Raw genomic sequence first — 16,355 nt, 5'->3', positions numbered from 1 at the left:
ACTGGTTCTCATGAGGACCGCCACAGAAAAGGAAGACCCAGAGTTACCTCTGCTGCAGAGGATACGTTCATTAGAGTTACTAGCCTCAGAAAATGCAGCCCAACTAAATGCTTCACGGAGTTCAAGTAACAGACACATCTCAACATCAATTGTTCAAAGGATACTGCATGAATCAGGCCTTCATGCTTGAATTGATGCAAATAAACCACTACTAAAGGACACCAATAATAAGAAGAGACTTGCTTAGGCCAAGAAACACAAGCAATGGACATTAGACCGGTGGAAATATGTCCTTTCATCTGATGAGTCAAAATTTGAGAGTTTTGGTTCCAACCGCCGTGTCTTTCTGAGTAGGTGAACGGATGATCTTTGCGGGTGTGGTTCCCACCGTGAAGCATGGAGATGGAGGTGTTATGATGTGGGTGTGCTTTGCTGGTGACACTGTCATGATTTATTTAGAATTCAAGGCACACTTAACCAGCATGGCTACCACAGCATTCTGTAGCGATACACCATCCTATCTGGTTTGCGCTTAGTGGGACTATCATTTGTTTTTCTACAGGACAATGACCCAACACACCTCTAGGCTGAGTAAGGGTTATTTGACCAAGAAGGAGCGTGATGGAGTGCTGCATCAGATGACCTGGCCTCCACAATCACCCGACCTCAACCCAATTGAGATGGTTTAGGATGAGTTGGACCACAGAGTGAATGAAAAACAGCCAACAAGTGCTCAGCATATGTGGGAACTCCTTCAAGATTTCTCTCCTTTGAGAAAAGCATTCCAGGTGAAGCTGGTTGAGAGAATGCCAAGAGTGTGCAAAGCTGTCAACAAGGCTACATTGAAGAATTTCAAATATAAAATATATTTTGAGTTGTTTAACACTTTTTTGGTTACTACGTGATTCCATATGTGTCCAAACTTTTGACTGGTACTATATATATATATATATATATATATATATATATATATATATATATATACATATATATACACACACACACTACTGGTCAAAAGTTTTAGAACACCTACATTAGGTTACTACCTAATTCCATATGTGTTATTTCATAGTTTTGATGTCTTCACTATTATTCAACAATGTAGAAAATAGTAAAAATAAAGAAAATCCCTAGAATGAGTTGGTGTTTTTGACCGGTAGTGCATATCATAAGTAACCTTTACCAGTTGAATGTAGAATATTTTCTGAAATATTGCAATACAATATGCAAATGTAACAATATACATGTGCCAATCCACTTTTCTGAACACTTGATAAAGTCAGTATTTTTGGGTGACTTTCATTTGAAAAAGACACTTCAAGACTTTTCATAGATTTTTGCTAAATACTTCTCATCTTTCTATCTAGAAAACAGTACTGAAATGTATGAGAAATGCACTTTAGAATATATTTTCAGAGAGAATCTTAGCTAGAACACATCATTTTCAAGATAATTTTCGACAACAATTGCTTCAGTAAAAATCTGAAGAACACATCTTAGAACAAGCACACAAAATGTGGGATTTTCACAAGCTTCTGAAGCTAAGACAATGTACATCAATATTCATCACATCCACAACAGTTACGTATATCACATAATGCTAAAAAAAGGATACTGACAATGATGCAGCAATCAACCCCATAAATCTGATGCTGCAATTTCATGAATATATATTTTTACTTAACTAGGCAAGTCAGTTAAGAACCACCTCTTATTTACAATGACAGCCTACCCCAGCCAAACCCAGACTCCCAATCACAGACAGATGTCATACAGCCTGGATTTGAATCAGGGACGGTAGTTACACCTCTTACACTGAGATACAGTGCCTAAGACCACTGCGCCAATCGGATAACTACATGAAGTGACTGAGCCTTGGTAACCCAGATGTAGCATTGTTGAATGCAGAGAGTCCAAGCTAATGAGAATGAAGAATGTGATGATTTCTGTCTTGAATGTTCTATTGCACTTTTCCATGCCTTTGTTTTTCTATCCAGTTACATTAAGCCAGCACCATGACTCAATAGAAAATGTGATCTTCTATTTCATAAATGCATGTCAATATAATGCTTTGCACTCATTTTCCAAGAATCACGATATAGCCTGAGTGCCGGTCTGTTTGCGCTAAAATGCTTTGGCTTGTTGATGAATAATGTAGTTGCCAAGAGCACAAACAGATCTGGGACCAGGCTAGAACTCCAGGTCAATGGTTGAAATGAACACATTGGCCTATTGGCCTGGTTGGGTTGAAAGTTACTTCGTACACCATACCTGTCAACTCCCAAGGATTAGATTTTTTTATTGTCATTATGCCATATTTTTGCCCTATATGTCTTGTTAAAATATTAAATACATTTATGAAATGCTACGTTTGTTCTCTTGTAATGTTTTGATAAACTTTACTTGTGTTTTTTACTCAACTTTTTGTAAAGTTCCTCTGGGGTTAATGGGTTTATATTATGGAAAATAAAACTGCTGAACGTACCGAGATAAGAAACGACCCTTGTCTTACTTTCACTTTAATAACCACAACAGGCCTTAGTCGAATTATGTCGACTGTAACCTGTGAATGAAACTGAGGAGGACATGAAGCGTAAGCCTAATTTGTATGCCCTCTTCACACATTTCAATCTTTTCTGAAGAAACTAAAATGTCGAACATGAGAAATGGCATTGTGTCATATCAACATCAAATTCATGAGCAGCACACTTCGTCCCAGCAGCACACACCATACTACATTTCCCATAAGGACAAGGGCGAAATTTTACACACGCTAATTTGTCTTTACTGATGACGCAATATCTGTCTTGTTGGAAGGTGATTTTATCTGGAAGAGTGTACGAGACAGAAATTTGGAAGAGACAACAAGAAAAATAATTGCACTGACTCACACGAATGCTATCCTACCTTATTAGGCTGTATATTGAGAAAGGTAAGAACATTTGAGGCATGAGAAATTAATGCTTTTTATTTGATTCGTAAACATACAACGACCACGCCCTCTCAGCAACATTTGTTCATAGGAATCTATCGTGTTTGCTATCTAGCTAAATTAACGCATTAGCTGCAGTCTGATTTTTTTATTTTCAAACAAACCATCTCATTGTTATATATGTGGCGGAGGTGTGCAGTTAATTATGACCATCGATTCTTCATATTTAATGGAGATGTAATTTATCGAATTGGTTGGCCATGGAGCATGTATTGCATTGGCTGGTCAGCTAAGCAGAAAACCATATTTTTTCAAACAAACTCTTGATTAGCTACATTAGCTATCTTGCTAGCTAATCTGATTGCCCAGTGCCTACCTACTAGCTAACTACTCATCCTTGTTTCTGTCACTGCATCGTGTCTATGCAAACAATGCTCTTGTAGCTAGCTAGGTAACGTTAGCAAGATAAACTACCAGGACAATGACAATGTAACGTAAACTGGATACCCAGCTAGCTAACTTGCTAAGCTCCAGCCTACTGAGCACAGAAACTGGTGTTACAATAGTTTACTTGCTCGATTGACAGCATTATGGTATGTAGCTAATTAACTTGAAATGTAACTACTTTATCTATATTTGAAGTGCAATGTTTGTCTTCTATACTAACATTTGTGAGCTCACTCGGGCTTGTTTTGTTGATTCTCGTGTGACAAAAGGGGAAAGTGGGCGGGGCGAAGTATAGGTATGAGCTCGTTCATGGCGTGATGTCTAGAAGGGATACAGTTTTTGTCAAAATGTACTTTTCGTAGCAGGTTTAGGAGAATTTACGCAGCAGGTTAGGAAAACGGTAAAGAGTTAGCTAAAATGTATAAAAACAAAGTTTGACGTAAAATTTGACAAAAGCTGTATCTCATCTAGACATGACCCCTTCATTCATCTGCTGTATACTGTGTGGTAACTGCCAAACGCTAGGACGTGGCAACTCTCAATGCAATCTCTCTTAAGAATACCTCCTGACCAGAAATTACATGTAACGATAGTTATAATTCATTTATATGGTTTAGGGTTATTACTTTAACAAATAAATTAGTTCTGTCTCACATTGTTTTTCCAGAATGTATTTATTTATTGCTGGTTGTGTTTGCCAGATGTCAGTCACTGAGGATGTTCCTGATATGGATGGGGCGGATCTTCTGGGGATCCTGTTCCAGGAAGGAGAGACGGGAGCTAATGACCCCTTCTTCCCATATGGAAGTGGGCTAGAAAACTGGCTCTCTAAGCAAGATGTATGTCTCCCACTCAGGAATAACACTGTTTTATGTTTACTAACCGATAATAGTTTGATGATTGGCAGGAAACAAACCTTTTAATTTAATTGCATGTTGTACTAGTAAAGCAGAAGTAGTTTATTATCGAATTACATCAAAATGTGACATACTTCCTTATTTTATAGCAGGTAAACTCTATTTCACAATTGTTCTTTGTGGGATAAACAAGTAATCTTGAATAGAATGGACACTAACTTCCTGCTGTATTGTAGATGCTGACAGGCATGGACACTGAGGACTTCCTGTCCAGCTTGCTTGAGGGAGAAAACAACATTGCCACCTCCTGTCCCTCCCAATCTCCACTGGGCAGCGATAGCGGCATCTCTGACGACAGCAGCACTGGCGGCATAGTCGGACAGAATTTACTGGCCTTCACCAGCTCCCAGGGGAGTGACGGTGACCCTGCGCCCAGCCCAGGGTACTCCCTGTCCAGCCCAGACTACTCCAACAATCCCCTGATGGCCCTGGAGCTCCAGGCTGAGTACCCTCAGGCCCTGACCGTGCAGACAGACCACAGCTACTATCTGCTCCAGGAAGAGGACGTGGATGCTCTACAGAGCGTGAGGGCAGAGAAGTTGGATATGGATGTCTTTATTGATCTGGGTAAGTGTTGATCTAGACCTTTACACTTGGCTAACAGGTTCATAGCTTTGGGTGGTATGAAGGAGTAGTTGCATGACAATAAAATGTCTGTTCACAGTTCAATTAATTGAATAGTTTGTTGGTAGTTTGAGCATCTTTAGACTAACTCTAGGGGGCTACACATGACATATGAAGGGGTTCCCAGCTGTCTAACCTTACACCGCCCCCAGCCCAGCTGGTCATGAATCCTGAAGAATGTAGCACGCCAGCCAATCAGCAATCAGATTTTCAGTTAGGTGGAATTAGGTGGTGCGGTCTTTATTTTCCCCATGCTTTTGAGATTAAGTTCAGACGATTTGAGTTCAGAGTCACTTGACTCATCCTTGGATTAGAACATTTCACAGAAATATCCTTGTAAGGTTCCATAACTTTACTGTTCATGTGAGACCATAAAGATCTGGTGGTGTTCTCTCGTGTTCATCAGACGACCTGGACAGTGAGGGGATGGAAATGGAACAGGATTATTCCAGTGAAGAACTACCCTGCGCTTTTTCCATAGAGGACTCTACACAGGACAACCAAGCGGATCTGGTGAGTTTCACATCATCAAATGGGTATTATAGATGAGAAAAGCAGAAGCACTATTGTCAAACCCAAAGATCAAACAAGTATTTAATAGGCTTGTCAAACTTATTATCATTGTTTTAATAAGAACGGCATTAACTGTGCTTGAGTTCATGAACAATTAAAATTTCACAAGACATAATCTTAGTTTTGTCGGCACCCAGTGGCAAAGTTATGTAACTGTGCTGAAGATCTGTTGAAGGCCTCGTCTCTTAAAAATGTCTGTTTTCTTCCCTTCAGTTCCAGTTCAAGAAGGTCGTCCTGACTGATGAGGAAAAGAGACTTCTTGCTAAAGAAGGAGCAGCCATACCGTCTTGCATGCCTCTTACTAAGGTAATTTCCTCCAGTTATTACAAGTGGATGTTTACACTGTGGAGACCACCGAAACCATTGAGAACTTTGGTCCAAATGCCATACACTCCTTAAGAATGACAATGCCAGATTCTGGTGTTATCCAAGGACAGGGCAGACAATGACTAATGAGGTTCACAAGGGAGATGTGACACTAGCTACTTTGTAGCTACCTTAGTACTGAGGCTGCTAATATCAAGGGATAGCCAATGACTAGTGAACAGAAGATGTCTTTTAAATTATTCAACTGACTCCTGTCTCCTGCAGAATCAATTCCAATCACACTAAATGAGAAACCTTCCCAGACAACTTGTTTGTCTCTAGCAGTGAGACCGCAGACTGCTCCTCAGCACTGTGTACATTACCATGTCAAGTGAGTAGTCTGTCTCTCGCTGTCTCAGACTGAGGAGAGGACACTGAAGAGGGTGAGGAGAAAGATCCGCAACAAGCAGTCGGCCCAGGAGAGTAGGAAGAAGAAGAAGGTGTATGTGGATGGCCTGGAGAACAGGTCAGAGAGAATGGATGGAGAGATCTCTGAAAATGAAATCAAAGGCACACACAGTGCATTAGTCATTATATGATTTATACTATTTCACTTCACCAATGCTGTGTCTTCATTGGGTCAAAAGGTGTTTGTTTTAAATACAGTTTGGTTGGTTGGTTGACTGGGTGTATTGCTGATTGGTCCCTAGGGTTTCCATCTGCACTGCTCACAACCAGGATCTGCAGAAGAAGGTCCAACTGCTGCAGAAGCAAAACATGTAAGACGCCACTACTGCCATTACCATGATTATGGAACCACTATTCCTTTGTAGGATGCGCATCTGAGGATGAATGAATGACGTTTGTAGACGTTTCTGATGGTTATTATTATTCCCCCCCTGTCTAGGTCTCTAATAGAGCAGCTGATGAAGCTGCAGGGCATGATGAAGATGTCTACCATGAAGACAACCACCACCAGCACATGTGTCATGGTAAGAGGACTAACACACAGAGTAGAGCTTAACCCTCACACCACTTCATGGCCCCTGTTTTGCATGCTTGGAATTAGAGCTTGTAGTAATTTACTGGTACTGAAAGAATCTCACACAAGTTTGTCTGCAGATGTATTTGGTTGTCAATCTTTTCCAAATTGAAGTTTAACCTTGTTAACACGGTGTGTGCTGAGGCGGCTTGCTACATCCTGTTCTTTCAGGGTGCCAGCCCAGCCTGTATGTTGACATTATTATAACTGATTTGGACATTATAGTAATATCAACCCTGATTGAGGCTTGATTATGTTTTCATATGGTGCTCCAGATGGTTGTAAGTGTCTCCCTCTTTAGGACCAGGAGAGCCTGTACTGTACTAGTGTACTATTGAGGCTAAAGCCATTATTGTCCCACTGCCAAATAATGGTATGTTGGAACAATAAACCAACATGTACTTATGCTTTAGTTAATAAAGACTGGAGCCCTGCTTGGGTCTCTAATCAGAAGAATGATATTCTTATACAAGACAATGTTATTTTAGCATAAAAAAAACGAATGGAAGATATATAAAAAAGTTACGCAAATACTTCTTGCATAATTCTTTGTAGACGGATGTATCTCATGTATTGGGTTTGTAAGCCTAGGTTGCACACACATTTGTCAGCTTTCTTACAGTTTTCTCTCTGCTCAGGTGTTCCTGCTGTCTTTCTGCCTCATCGTCTTCCCCTCTGTCAACCCGTTTGGCCGCAGCCCTGGACAGAAGGAGATATACACCCCCTCCTCCGGTAAGTAAAAAAAACAAGGATGGTCTGAAATGATAAAGCTATTTAAAAATAATCATAATAATATGAACAAAATGTTATTCTGTTCAAAATAGCTCTTCTTTTTTAAAGTAATGTTATGTATACAACAATAAATAACATCTAAAATTCATCAAATATTCCCTGTCTCTTCCCGTTGTTAAGACGAGTACTGTATTTAAGATTCGAGCCGATGTTAAACCTTTCCCCTCTGTAGTTGTCTCCAGGACCCTGCGCTCTGTTGCTGTTGATGACACCCCAGACCCTCTGCCCCTGGATTACTCTGAGCCTGGGGAGGAAGTAGATGACGCTGAGCCTCACAGTCTCCTCCTAGTGGCCAAGGTGGAGAACACCAAGGCCATGTTCACTGGTGGGCAGAACCACACACCAGACTACCAGAAAGTGGAGCAGTCTGAGTCTGAGAGTGGGTTCAACAGCAACTCGTCTGCAGACGTCCCCAGTCCTGGTCAGGCCGAGCTGAAGCCGGGGGCCGGACCCGTGGCTGGGGGCCTGCAGGAGGGATCCAGGGATCCAGTGGGAACGGCTGTGGCTTATGAGGTTCCAGGGACCAAGGAGAACTGGACTGACAGGAAGCCTACATCTATCATTCTGCAGCAACACCGCTCGGACGAGATGTAAACAGAAGAGCTGGGGGTGAATGAACTAAAAAAGGGAATGGTTGGAGAGGGTTATTTTAAAGGTTTCAGTTCTTGTTCATGTTAATTGAAAGTTGGTGGATGAAGAGAAAAGGGTATTGGGACGTTTTGTTATTACAGTATCCTCTGTCTACCTGATTGTCCTCCTTCTCCTTGTGATACTACTGTTCTTCTTGAAGCACTTTGTTCTAATGCCTTGTTCAAGTGCTAAAATGGACTACTGAGATTTCCATTGTTATGCATAGTCATCCTCTCATCGAGGGGGAAAAAGCGCACTATGAGAATGAGTAGTAATGTGTAGACATCCCATGATTGCTGAAGACTTTCTAAAACCTGAATTCTCTATTGAAAAACAAAACAAACTGACAACAGTTAATTCTGTCCACCTGTATGGTGCATCTCCAGTAGGTGTATGATATGTACCTTGCTAGCGATTTACCAGTTCCTTTCATAGTGTAGTTAAGTTCTCTGTTAGTTTGAACAGTCAGCATCCATAGTATAAATGCATTCTCATGATTCTAGATCAAAACTGTTGATCTGTATACACTGCTTTAGCCATTGCAGGACATTTGGCCATTTTAGATTTTGTGTTAAAAAATATGTATGTATTTCCCTTGTAACAAGGGTATTTGTGCTTTCTTTGATTTGTTTTGCGTACAAATTTAAATATGACAGTGCTCTGTAATTAATCCCCATTTTCAGGAGCCAGTTGCTGAACCATTTTTCACTAGTTTAGACCTTTTTAGTTACGAGCTGTTTCAGTCCTTTATCCAGTGGTTCATAGTCTGGACCTGGATGTCAAGTCTGTGTCATATGGAGAGGTGAACATTTAACATGTTAATTCAGTGTTGCAGTTTAACTATACTCAAATGTAATGACCTGTCAGTCCATTCAGTGAGGAATTTATGTTAGTGTTAGGGTACATTGTGTATTTTCTGGGTTATCAGTAATTTATGAACTCTAAATGGTATTGGAACATTTGGTTATTTTTGTACCTATCAAAGATTTCATTTGGTTTAATCGGTTTAAAATAAATCACTAATCCCGGTTTGAAATGTAAATCGGACAGAATGATTGTAATGTACGTTTTCAACTCTTATTGTTTGACACTGATTGTCATTAAAAGTCCCTTTTTAACTCATGATCTCCAGTTTCATGCTGAGTTGGGTGCTGTTCAGTGGCAGTGGTGCTGAAACTGCCGATCAGGTAGGCCTACTGTCCGTGGTGCTGCAACGTTGTTTAGCCTGTGTGTGCCGTTTTGTAGGGGAGAACTGGGTTACCACAGGTTAGAGATTTTGTTTTAATTAACTTGGGGCTTCCCCCAATGCCTAGTTGATTTTGTTGGATCTCTTCCTCAGGAGCTATGGTTTCTGCACAGGAGGACACGAACCGGAGTCCCCAGAGAGGAGTTTTGTTAAAATGTAGCTACAATAATTACGTTATGTACATGTTACGATGTCACACCCACCGAAAGCTTTAAAAGGTGAGCGCACCGCTCCATTTGGTATATGAAGATGCTCCTCAGCCTGTGCCGTCCACAGAAGGCACAGGGCTGCAGGGCAGGCACCAGGTCTGCAGGGCTCTTGCCTTTTTTTATGCAACCCACCCCACCTCTCAGTAAAAACAAATATAGTGGCCCCCTTTAACGGTGGAGAGAAATTTACATTTGACAGTTAATTTCCTGCAATTCTACACATTTTGGCATGGGGTTTAGAGAAAGCTTTGCAGTTATAAAGCCAGTTTCCTGAAATTCTACACATTTTGTAATGACTCATGCCAATATATGTGTGAGAATGTTTAACAAAATCAATGAGGGCCCTCTGGAAGTCAGGGCCCCTGGGCATGTGCAGTATGGTATTCGGCCATAATTACTACAAGTTTACATAGCTGGCTAGACTAACTACCAATCCCCCAAAACATGTTAGCTGAAATGGCTAATTGACTATCAGTTACTGACATAAGATAAGTGCTGATGCAATACCACATTTTGAAATTGCACCTGGTGTATACTTCTTACACTCAAAAGTAAATTGAGATTAAGCCAACTGAACTCCATAAGTGACTGCTTATGCCTGGAACCAGGTGTGGAGGCAGGAGGAGATGTTATGTTTAACCTTCAGGCTACCTATCACCACCTGGCTTCTATTTGCTTTTTGGGCTGCTAATCTCAAATATGAGGGCTTTGAATTGACATTGACAAATTGTTATTATTTGATGGTTCCATTTTTGTTTTAGTCAATTGGGAAATAAGAGTTATTGGGCCAACTATGTTTTTAAGTTAGACATTCAATTCCATTTTTTAAACACAGTATACATGTAGAAATTCTTCGAACAAATAGACGGATATTGAGGCTATCATGTCAACGGCTGCCATTCATCATGCCAAACATTTTCAAGTTTGGTTTGACCATGTCAGCAAGGAATTGCAAGAGCACAAACAGATTTTGGAACGCTAAAGCCGCCCCATTTTCGGCTACTTCACTTGAAAGGTGATGGTGATGAAAGGATCTATGATGGTGGATGGAGGGATGAAAGGATGTATGATGGTTGATGAAAGGATGTATGATGGTGGATGGAGGGAATTAAGGATAGTGTGTGGTAGCATCATTGATTCAACACTCATAACAAAAGAGAGAATAACAGCACCTGATTATCCCTTTCTGTAAGGAATATGACTTACAATGGAGTGTCATCTTGACTGGTTTTATAGGGGAATGGTCATTCTCATGTACTACCACCAAGGGGCGACTTCTGCACAGTTTTAGCATTATGCATCCTTTGACTAATACCCAACACCGTGTAAAGGGTGGCCTGCCCATGTTAGCTTATATTGTATATCAGATCTGATAATAGTTACTGTGTTATAATAACACTTTATTATAATAACCATAAAATAATCCTATGTATTATCTAACTTTCTATTGGTGTGCGTTTGAGAAGCCTAATCAGACTAAATGTGCGTAGGCCTGTAGCCTCTGGTAGACTACGCGTTTGGAGGCAATCGCAGAGACAACTGACGATGCACTCTATGAATAGGTTAGGCTAAATTAATATTTATAAAGAAAACATAAAAATAGTCCTAGTGGAGTCCCGAAAGGATTAGCCCTAAATTGCATTCCAATTGCAGTGTGCGGTAGGCCAGAGGTACTAGTTAGGGGTCGATTCAATCCACAATGCTGATTATCAGCTTTGTGGCGTGATTGACATTTACAGGAAATGTTCCCGCATTAGCGGAGACTGCATTCACGGTAAATGCTGCATATTTCGGAAATTACCTTTAAATTTCAAGCATGCTATTAATGCTGAACTTTGGCGAGCCAGTGAGATTGGCCTGTCAAGTCTTTATTCATGCTCTGACAGATTACTGAAAAGAGTGTGGATAGGTAACACGTATCAATCAAACAATCATTCAGAATGATAAAAAGTGAAGGGCGGCCGCACCACTCTTTATGAGCGCATGCATCTGTCCGCATCGGTTTCAGTTGCCTCCCACCACACACACAACACACACCCTGCCTCCACCGAGCCCCCGTCCTCATCTTGAAAGAACAGGAGGCAGGTGGGGCACGCGCCTACTATACTGTCAGAGCCGCCTTTGTCTTGGCGATAAATCGCCACGCGCCAAGAAGGGCAATTATATGCTTGCTCCCTCAGACGCGAAACAAAACACAGGCGTGTGCCGGGTGCAAGCTGTTGTCTTCGGCTTGTCATTGTCCAGTGAAAAAAAACCTACAAAATACATTTTATATTTGAAGTTGCTGTAAGTAGCCTATATCAACATCTTTACAACGTTTGGTTTTAGTGCAATCGTTAAAAAAAATCGTCCATGACCATTTGCAGAAGTAAAAGCATTGCACATATAAAACAAGGTGGAGAGGCACTCAAATGCACACATGTCCAAGGAGTGCATAACAATTATACAACTCAACAAAATATAACAGGTTAGATAGAAGGTTGATTCAGTTACAGCTCATCAAGGCTAGTTGCTCTTTGCGGTGATATGTTTTCAAATCGACAGAAAATGGGGACTTTTAGTTTTTCACAGTACTGATGTTGACATCAAGCCAAGAGTGAGGTGGGGGAGATTTCTTGTAATCCTACCCCCACTTGGGGTCGTCAAGAAACGCTACTGTAACACGTTGGAGTCGTCACATACCCAAAGCACATCACTACAGTCAGGAGGGGAAAACCACGCCTCTTGCCGAGAAATTCCGCTGACCTGATATATAAGCATTGAAGCACTGCCATACCTCAGAATAACGCAAGAACTACTGGTGAATAACGAATCTGTATATATCTGTCTATTCTTTAACAATCACGATACACACTTGGATTACAATCATGACACTGGAACTAGAAGAGATTTTTGGACAGGAGAGCGCACTCGACGCCACAGATAGGTAAATACACATTTTAACATTCTTAATACGAATGCAAACCTAGGCTACTGTAGTCGGAAATGTTTGATAATGTGTTACTTACTATGTAATGACTTTATAATAACACCGGTGTCTTTTTTTCGTCTTCAGAGTGCAAAGTGCAGGCACAGCCCTGGAGGAGTTGTTGGTGTCTGCAAAGAAGCAGGACTACCTTACCGTTGGAGTCTATGAGTCTGCCAAAATTATGAATGTGTAAGTACACTCCTTTTGTTTTATATGTCATGCAGAATAATTATTCATGCACAGATATGCTACATAGCCAAGTCTACAATTGCATAGGACCGGCTTCTAAACAGCTAATATTGTTTATGCCAACAGTGATCCAGACAATGTGGCATTCTGCGTTCTGGCGACAGACGAGGAGTACGAATGCGACATCGCTCTCCAGATCCACTTCACCCTCATCCAGGCTTTCTGCTTCGATAACGACATAAACGTGGTACGCGTTAACGATATCGAGCGCCTGGCTGAACTCGTGGGCACAGAAGAGGCTGGCGAACCCAAGGACGCACATTGCATTCTTGTCACGGTACGTCCTGATCTACCGGTTTGATCACGAGTCATCCAGTCAGCATATTTTCCCCATGCGCATAGTTATTGCATATAACAGTCGCCCTGTGCGCTGTCAACGCAATCTGTCAATGCAATCATAATGTCAATCATTCAATCTAATTCGATATTATATAGTTTAGCTGTCTATCTGATGTCATTGTCATGATTCTAATCATCTCTCTTTCTCACAGAGCCCTGGTGCTGAGTCATGGAAAGACCCTGCTCTGGACAAACTGCATCTGTTTTGTGAGGAGAGCCGCAGTGTGTATGACTGGGTTCCCACCATCACTCTCCCTGAACGCTGAACAACCAACCCTCTGCATGCTTCATTTGTTGATGATGAAGATGATGAAGAGAGCATAAAATGACCGGAACCTCATGGTTTGAAGTCTGCCTATTGGAATACACGGCTGTGGCTGTAACCCAGGACTCAATGTGCAGTCTGGGATGGCAGTGCAGTTTCTGGATTACCCCGTGGAGGGGTCAGGGCTCACATGTGGACTGGCTCAGGTGTATGTGGACTGGGCCCATGTCATGTCATTAAAGCCTGGACCAGGGTGAGGAGTTGAACTGGACTGGACTCTGCAGTACATAGATCATGATCCTATAGCTGCTCTGACAAGGGCCAATGGTAAGGGGTGAACTGAGGAGATGGTCAGAGAAAGAAAGAGAAGGGAGAAGAAACGGATGAGTGAAAATGTGTAACATGATTGGATATAAGGTGGTGGCAGAAAGACACGTGAAAGAAGGTGAATAACACAAGAGAAAGGAACATATTGGACTTTTCCAAAGCCAATGGGCAATGCTCGGATTGAAACTCAAACATTCATTTTCTTAACAGTATTATTTTCTTAATTATTTTTGCTGTCAAATGATGGAAAAACACATGCAACTTTGTTCTGTTTGTTATGAAACTGTAAAAGCATTTTACACAATTTCTTAATAAATGCTTTAAACTTTACTCAAGTTCTGTGCAAAAGTTATTGTCCTGTGCAGTCATCACCAGGGATGAGCAGTTTGCACTCATTGAACCCAGTCTCTGATAGAGTGGAATCTGATAGGATGAACCTGCTGCAGAGTGGCTTCTGATTGGACAGAGATAGCTGAGGCAGGAAGTGTGGCACAAAGAACCCCAGGCTGCAGCAAAGAAAGCAAGAAAGAGAGAGAGAGGGGAAGGGGGTGGGGTGACAGAGAGAGAGAGTAACAGAAGGAGAGGGTAAGAATGGTAGAGGGAGGGAGTAAGGGAGCACGGTTGCAACACAATAGCAGTTCAGATATGTGCTTTTTCAGACAGACTTTCAGACTTTCCCATCCCATATACCAGCTGCTTACTGCGACAGCTTGCACAACCGCCAGAGCCAGGAACCAGGGCTGGGGGCCAGCGGGCTGGGGGGCTAGAGGGCTGGGGGAAAGGGGCTTGGGCCCGGGCCTCTCTTTTGTCTCTAGAGCATGGCTTCTGCACTGTCAGCGAGGGGCTGGTGGTGCGTATGTGTGTGGCTGGGGAGTATTGTGTGTCCAGGAAAGTGTGCAAACTGGGTTTTGTGAAGAAATCATGTAGTTAACTTGCAAACACTATTTATAACTGACAGGGATTGAATGCTTTTAGGAAATAGCAACGCACACTTGTACATCCTGAGTGACAGGTTTCACAGACGCTGTAGCTATTGCAAAAGAAAAATGAAATCAAGGAAAGATTCAAACTTTTTCAAGAGGGAAAGTGAGTGTAGCTCTGAGTAATCAGCACGTTGTTCCAGTTAAACACACACCTTGACATGACAGGAAATGGTATTTAGAGTCACGATTGGGGCTTGTTACTTGGAAAGCAGGCCAGGCGGTCACAGGAAAGGTAGTTGAGGTGTGGGCTTGAGCTGACGCTAAACAATGTTCCACATCAAAGAGTCTGGCTATTTCGCATTATATGCTAGGTAAACAGAATTGCCTTGGCTAGTAGCATTTCATTGATTACTGTTGGAAAGCTCCCTGACCCAGTTTAGATGGGGCCGTATACGATTGCCTTTAATGAAATGTTAGATCCAAGGAGAATAAGCTACCTTTCTTGGAAATTAGACAGTATCTTAACAAGACCTATCAAGTTGAAATGAAAACAAAGGATCACTGCTACTGTTGTTGGCTGAGTGGAGAAACGGCTCCTTTGTGCCAAGAAGAAAAATGTGTCTGTTTACCTCCTCTTTTTACAGGTGCATCATGTGGCCAGTGTGGGGAAGAAGTTGGCTGGAATATAGAGCTCCAGCTGGAGAACAGACAGACAGGCTGTTTTTGTGGTTTACTAAAAGGTTCCCTCCTCGTGCTGCTTTCCGTTTTGTTCCACTAAACCCCCTGCAGCAACAGGCACCCGTTAAGATAGACACATACTGACTGTCTATGCTAAAATCTGTGCTAGATGGAGAGGGAAAATGAAGAGAAAGTAAAACAGAAATGGAGAGTTATCAGCCAATTGGTTATTCCAGACACTGTTCTCCCTCCCTGTGTGAAAGCTTAAAGGTCTCTAAACAATAACTATCTAAGGATGTACTATCTATCTATCTATCTATCTATCTATCTATCTATCTATCTATCTATCTATCTATCTATCTATCTATCTATCTATCTATCTATCTATCTATCTATCTATCTATCTATCTATCTATCTATCTATCTATCTATCTATCTATCTATCTATCTATCTATCTATCTATCTATCTATCTATCTATCTATCTATCTATCTATCTATCTATCTATCTATCTATCTATCTATCTATCTATCTATCTATCTATCTATCTATCTATCTATCTATCTATCTATCTATCTATCTATCTATCTATCTATCTATCTATCTATCTATCTATCTATCTATCTATCTATCTATCTATCTATCTATCTATCTATCTATCTATCTATCTATCTATCTATCTATCTATCTGCATGCTCTGGATATACAACATGCTCCAGTTTAGAATTCAGAAAACCCCCAAACCATTGTACATATCAGGGGTCAACTGTAATACTGGTATGTATTCTTGGCTAGGTAGAGCACCCTAGTTCTTCTCATATGTGCTTTAGCCAACTTTACTGACTATTGTTGTCATGCCATTCTTGTGAGATTGGTTAGGCTAAAGTA

The 16,355-nt window shown here is 41.3% G+C and overlaps 2 protein-coding genes and 1 long non-coding RNA gene across 3 annotated transcripts; 2 read left to right on the top strand and 1 right to left on the bottom strand.

Annotated features, from left to right (window-relative positions):
- The first annotated feature begins 2,791 nt into the window (after positions 1 to 2,791).
- Positions 2,792 to 9,381, top strand: LOC109896150 (cyclic AMP-responsive element-binding protein 3-like protein 3). The gene is made up of 10 exons (XM_020490418.2): positions 2,792 to 2,932; positions 4,081 to 4,218; positions 4,473 to 4,863; positions 5,327 to 5,433; positions 5,707 to 5,799; positions 6,219 to 6,325; positions 6,510 to 6,578; positions 6,707 to 6,791; positions 7,480 to 7,573; positions 7,806 to 9,381. Exons 2-10 carry the CDS (start codon positions 4,081 to 4,083, stop codon positions 8,225 to 8,227), a joined length of 1,506 nt encoding a protein of 501 aa, XP_020346007.1. The 5' UTR covers positions 2,792 to 2,932; the 3' UTR covers positions 8,228 to 9,381.
- LOC116374814 (uncharacterized) lies at positions 4,103 to 13,008 on the bottom strand. The gene is made up of 3 exons (XR_004210745.1): positions 12,727 to 13,008; positions 6,183 to 6,351; positions 4,103 to 5,331 (listed from the first exon to the last, which is right to left on the bottom strand). It is a non-coding gene; the product is annotated as an uncharacterized LOC116374814 (long non-coding RNA).
- Positions 12,428 to 14,196, top strand: LOC109896151 (growth arrest and DNA damage-inducible protein GADD45 gamma-like). Its single transcript, XM_020490419.2, has 4 exons — positions 12,428 to 12,644; positions 12,774 to 12,875; positions 13,002 to 13,212; positions 13,427 to 14,196. Exons 1-4 carry the CDS (start codon positions 12,586 to 12,588, stop codon positions 13,538 to 13,540), a joined length of 486 nt encoding a protein of 161 aa, XP_020346008.1. The 5' UTR covers positions 12,428 to 12,585; the 3' UTR covers positions 13,541 to 14,196.
- Positions 14,197 to 16,355: the final 2,159 nt, after the last annotated feature.

Source organism: Oncorhynchus kisutch, linkage group LG8, assembly GCF_002021735.2.
Source record: "Oncorhynchus kisutch isolate 150728-3 linkage group LG8, Okis_V2, whole genome shotgun sequence".
NCBI classification, from domain to species: domain Eukaryota; kingdom Metazoa; phylum Chordata; class Actinopteri; order Salmoniformes; family Salmonidae; genus Oncorhynchus; species Oncorhynchus kisutch.
Note: the sequence above shows the minus strand (reverse complement) of the source record. Positions and strands in the feature narration are given on the sequence as shown.

What these genes read in the sequence shown, in the direction of transcription:
- LOC109896150 (XM_020490418.2), top strand. Translation starts at nt 4,081, where the DNA reads ATGTCAGTCACTGAGGATGTTCCTGATATGGATGGGGCGGATCTTCTG. An exon ending in CTGCTGCAGAAGCAAAACAT is followed by an intron (nt 6,579 to 6,706) that starts GTAAGACGCCAC and finishes CCCCCTGTCTAG; the next exon opens with GTCTCTAATAGAGCAGCTGA. An exon ending in CCACCAGCACATGTGTCATG is followed by an intron (nt 6,792 to 7,479) that starts GTAAGAGGACTA and finishes CTCTCTGCTCAG; the next exon opens with GTGTTCCTGCTGTCTTTCTG.
- LOC109896151 (XM_020490419.2), top strand. Translation starts at nt 12,586, where the DNA reads ATGACACTGGAACTAGAAGAGATTTTTGGACAGGAGAGCGCACTCGAC. An exon ending in GCACTCGACGCCACAGATAG is followed by an intron (nt 12,645 to 12,773) that starts GTAAATACACAT and finishes TTTCGTCTTCAG; the next exon opens with AGTGCAAAGTGCAGGCACAG. An exon ending in CACATTGCATTCTTGTCACG is followed by an intron (nt 13,213 to 13,426) that starts GTACGTCCTGAT and finishes TCTTTCTCACAG; the next exon opens with AGCCCTGGTGCTGAGTCATG.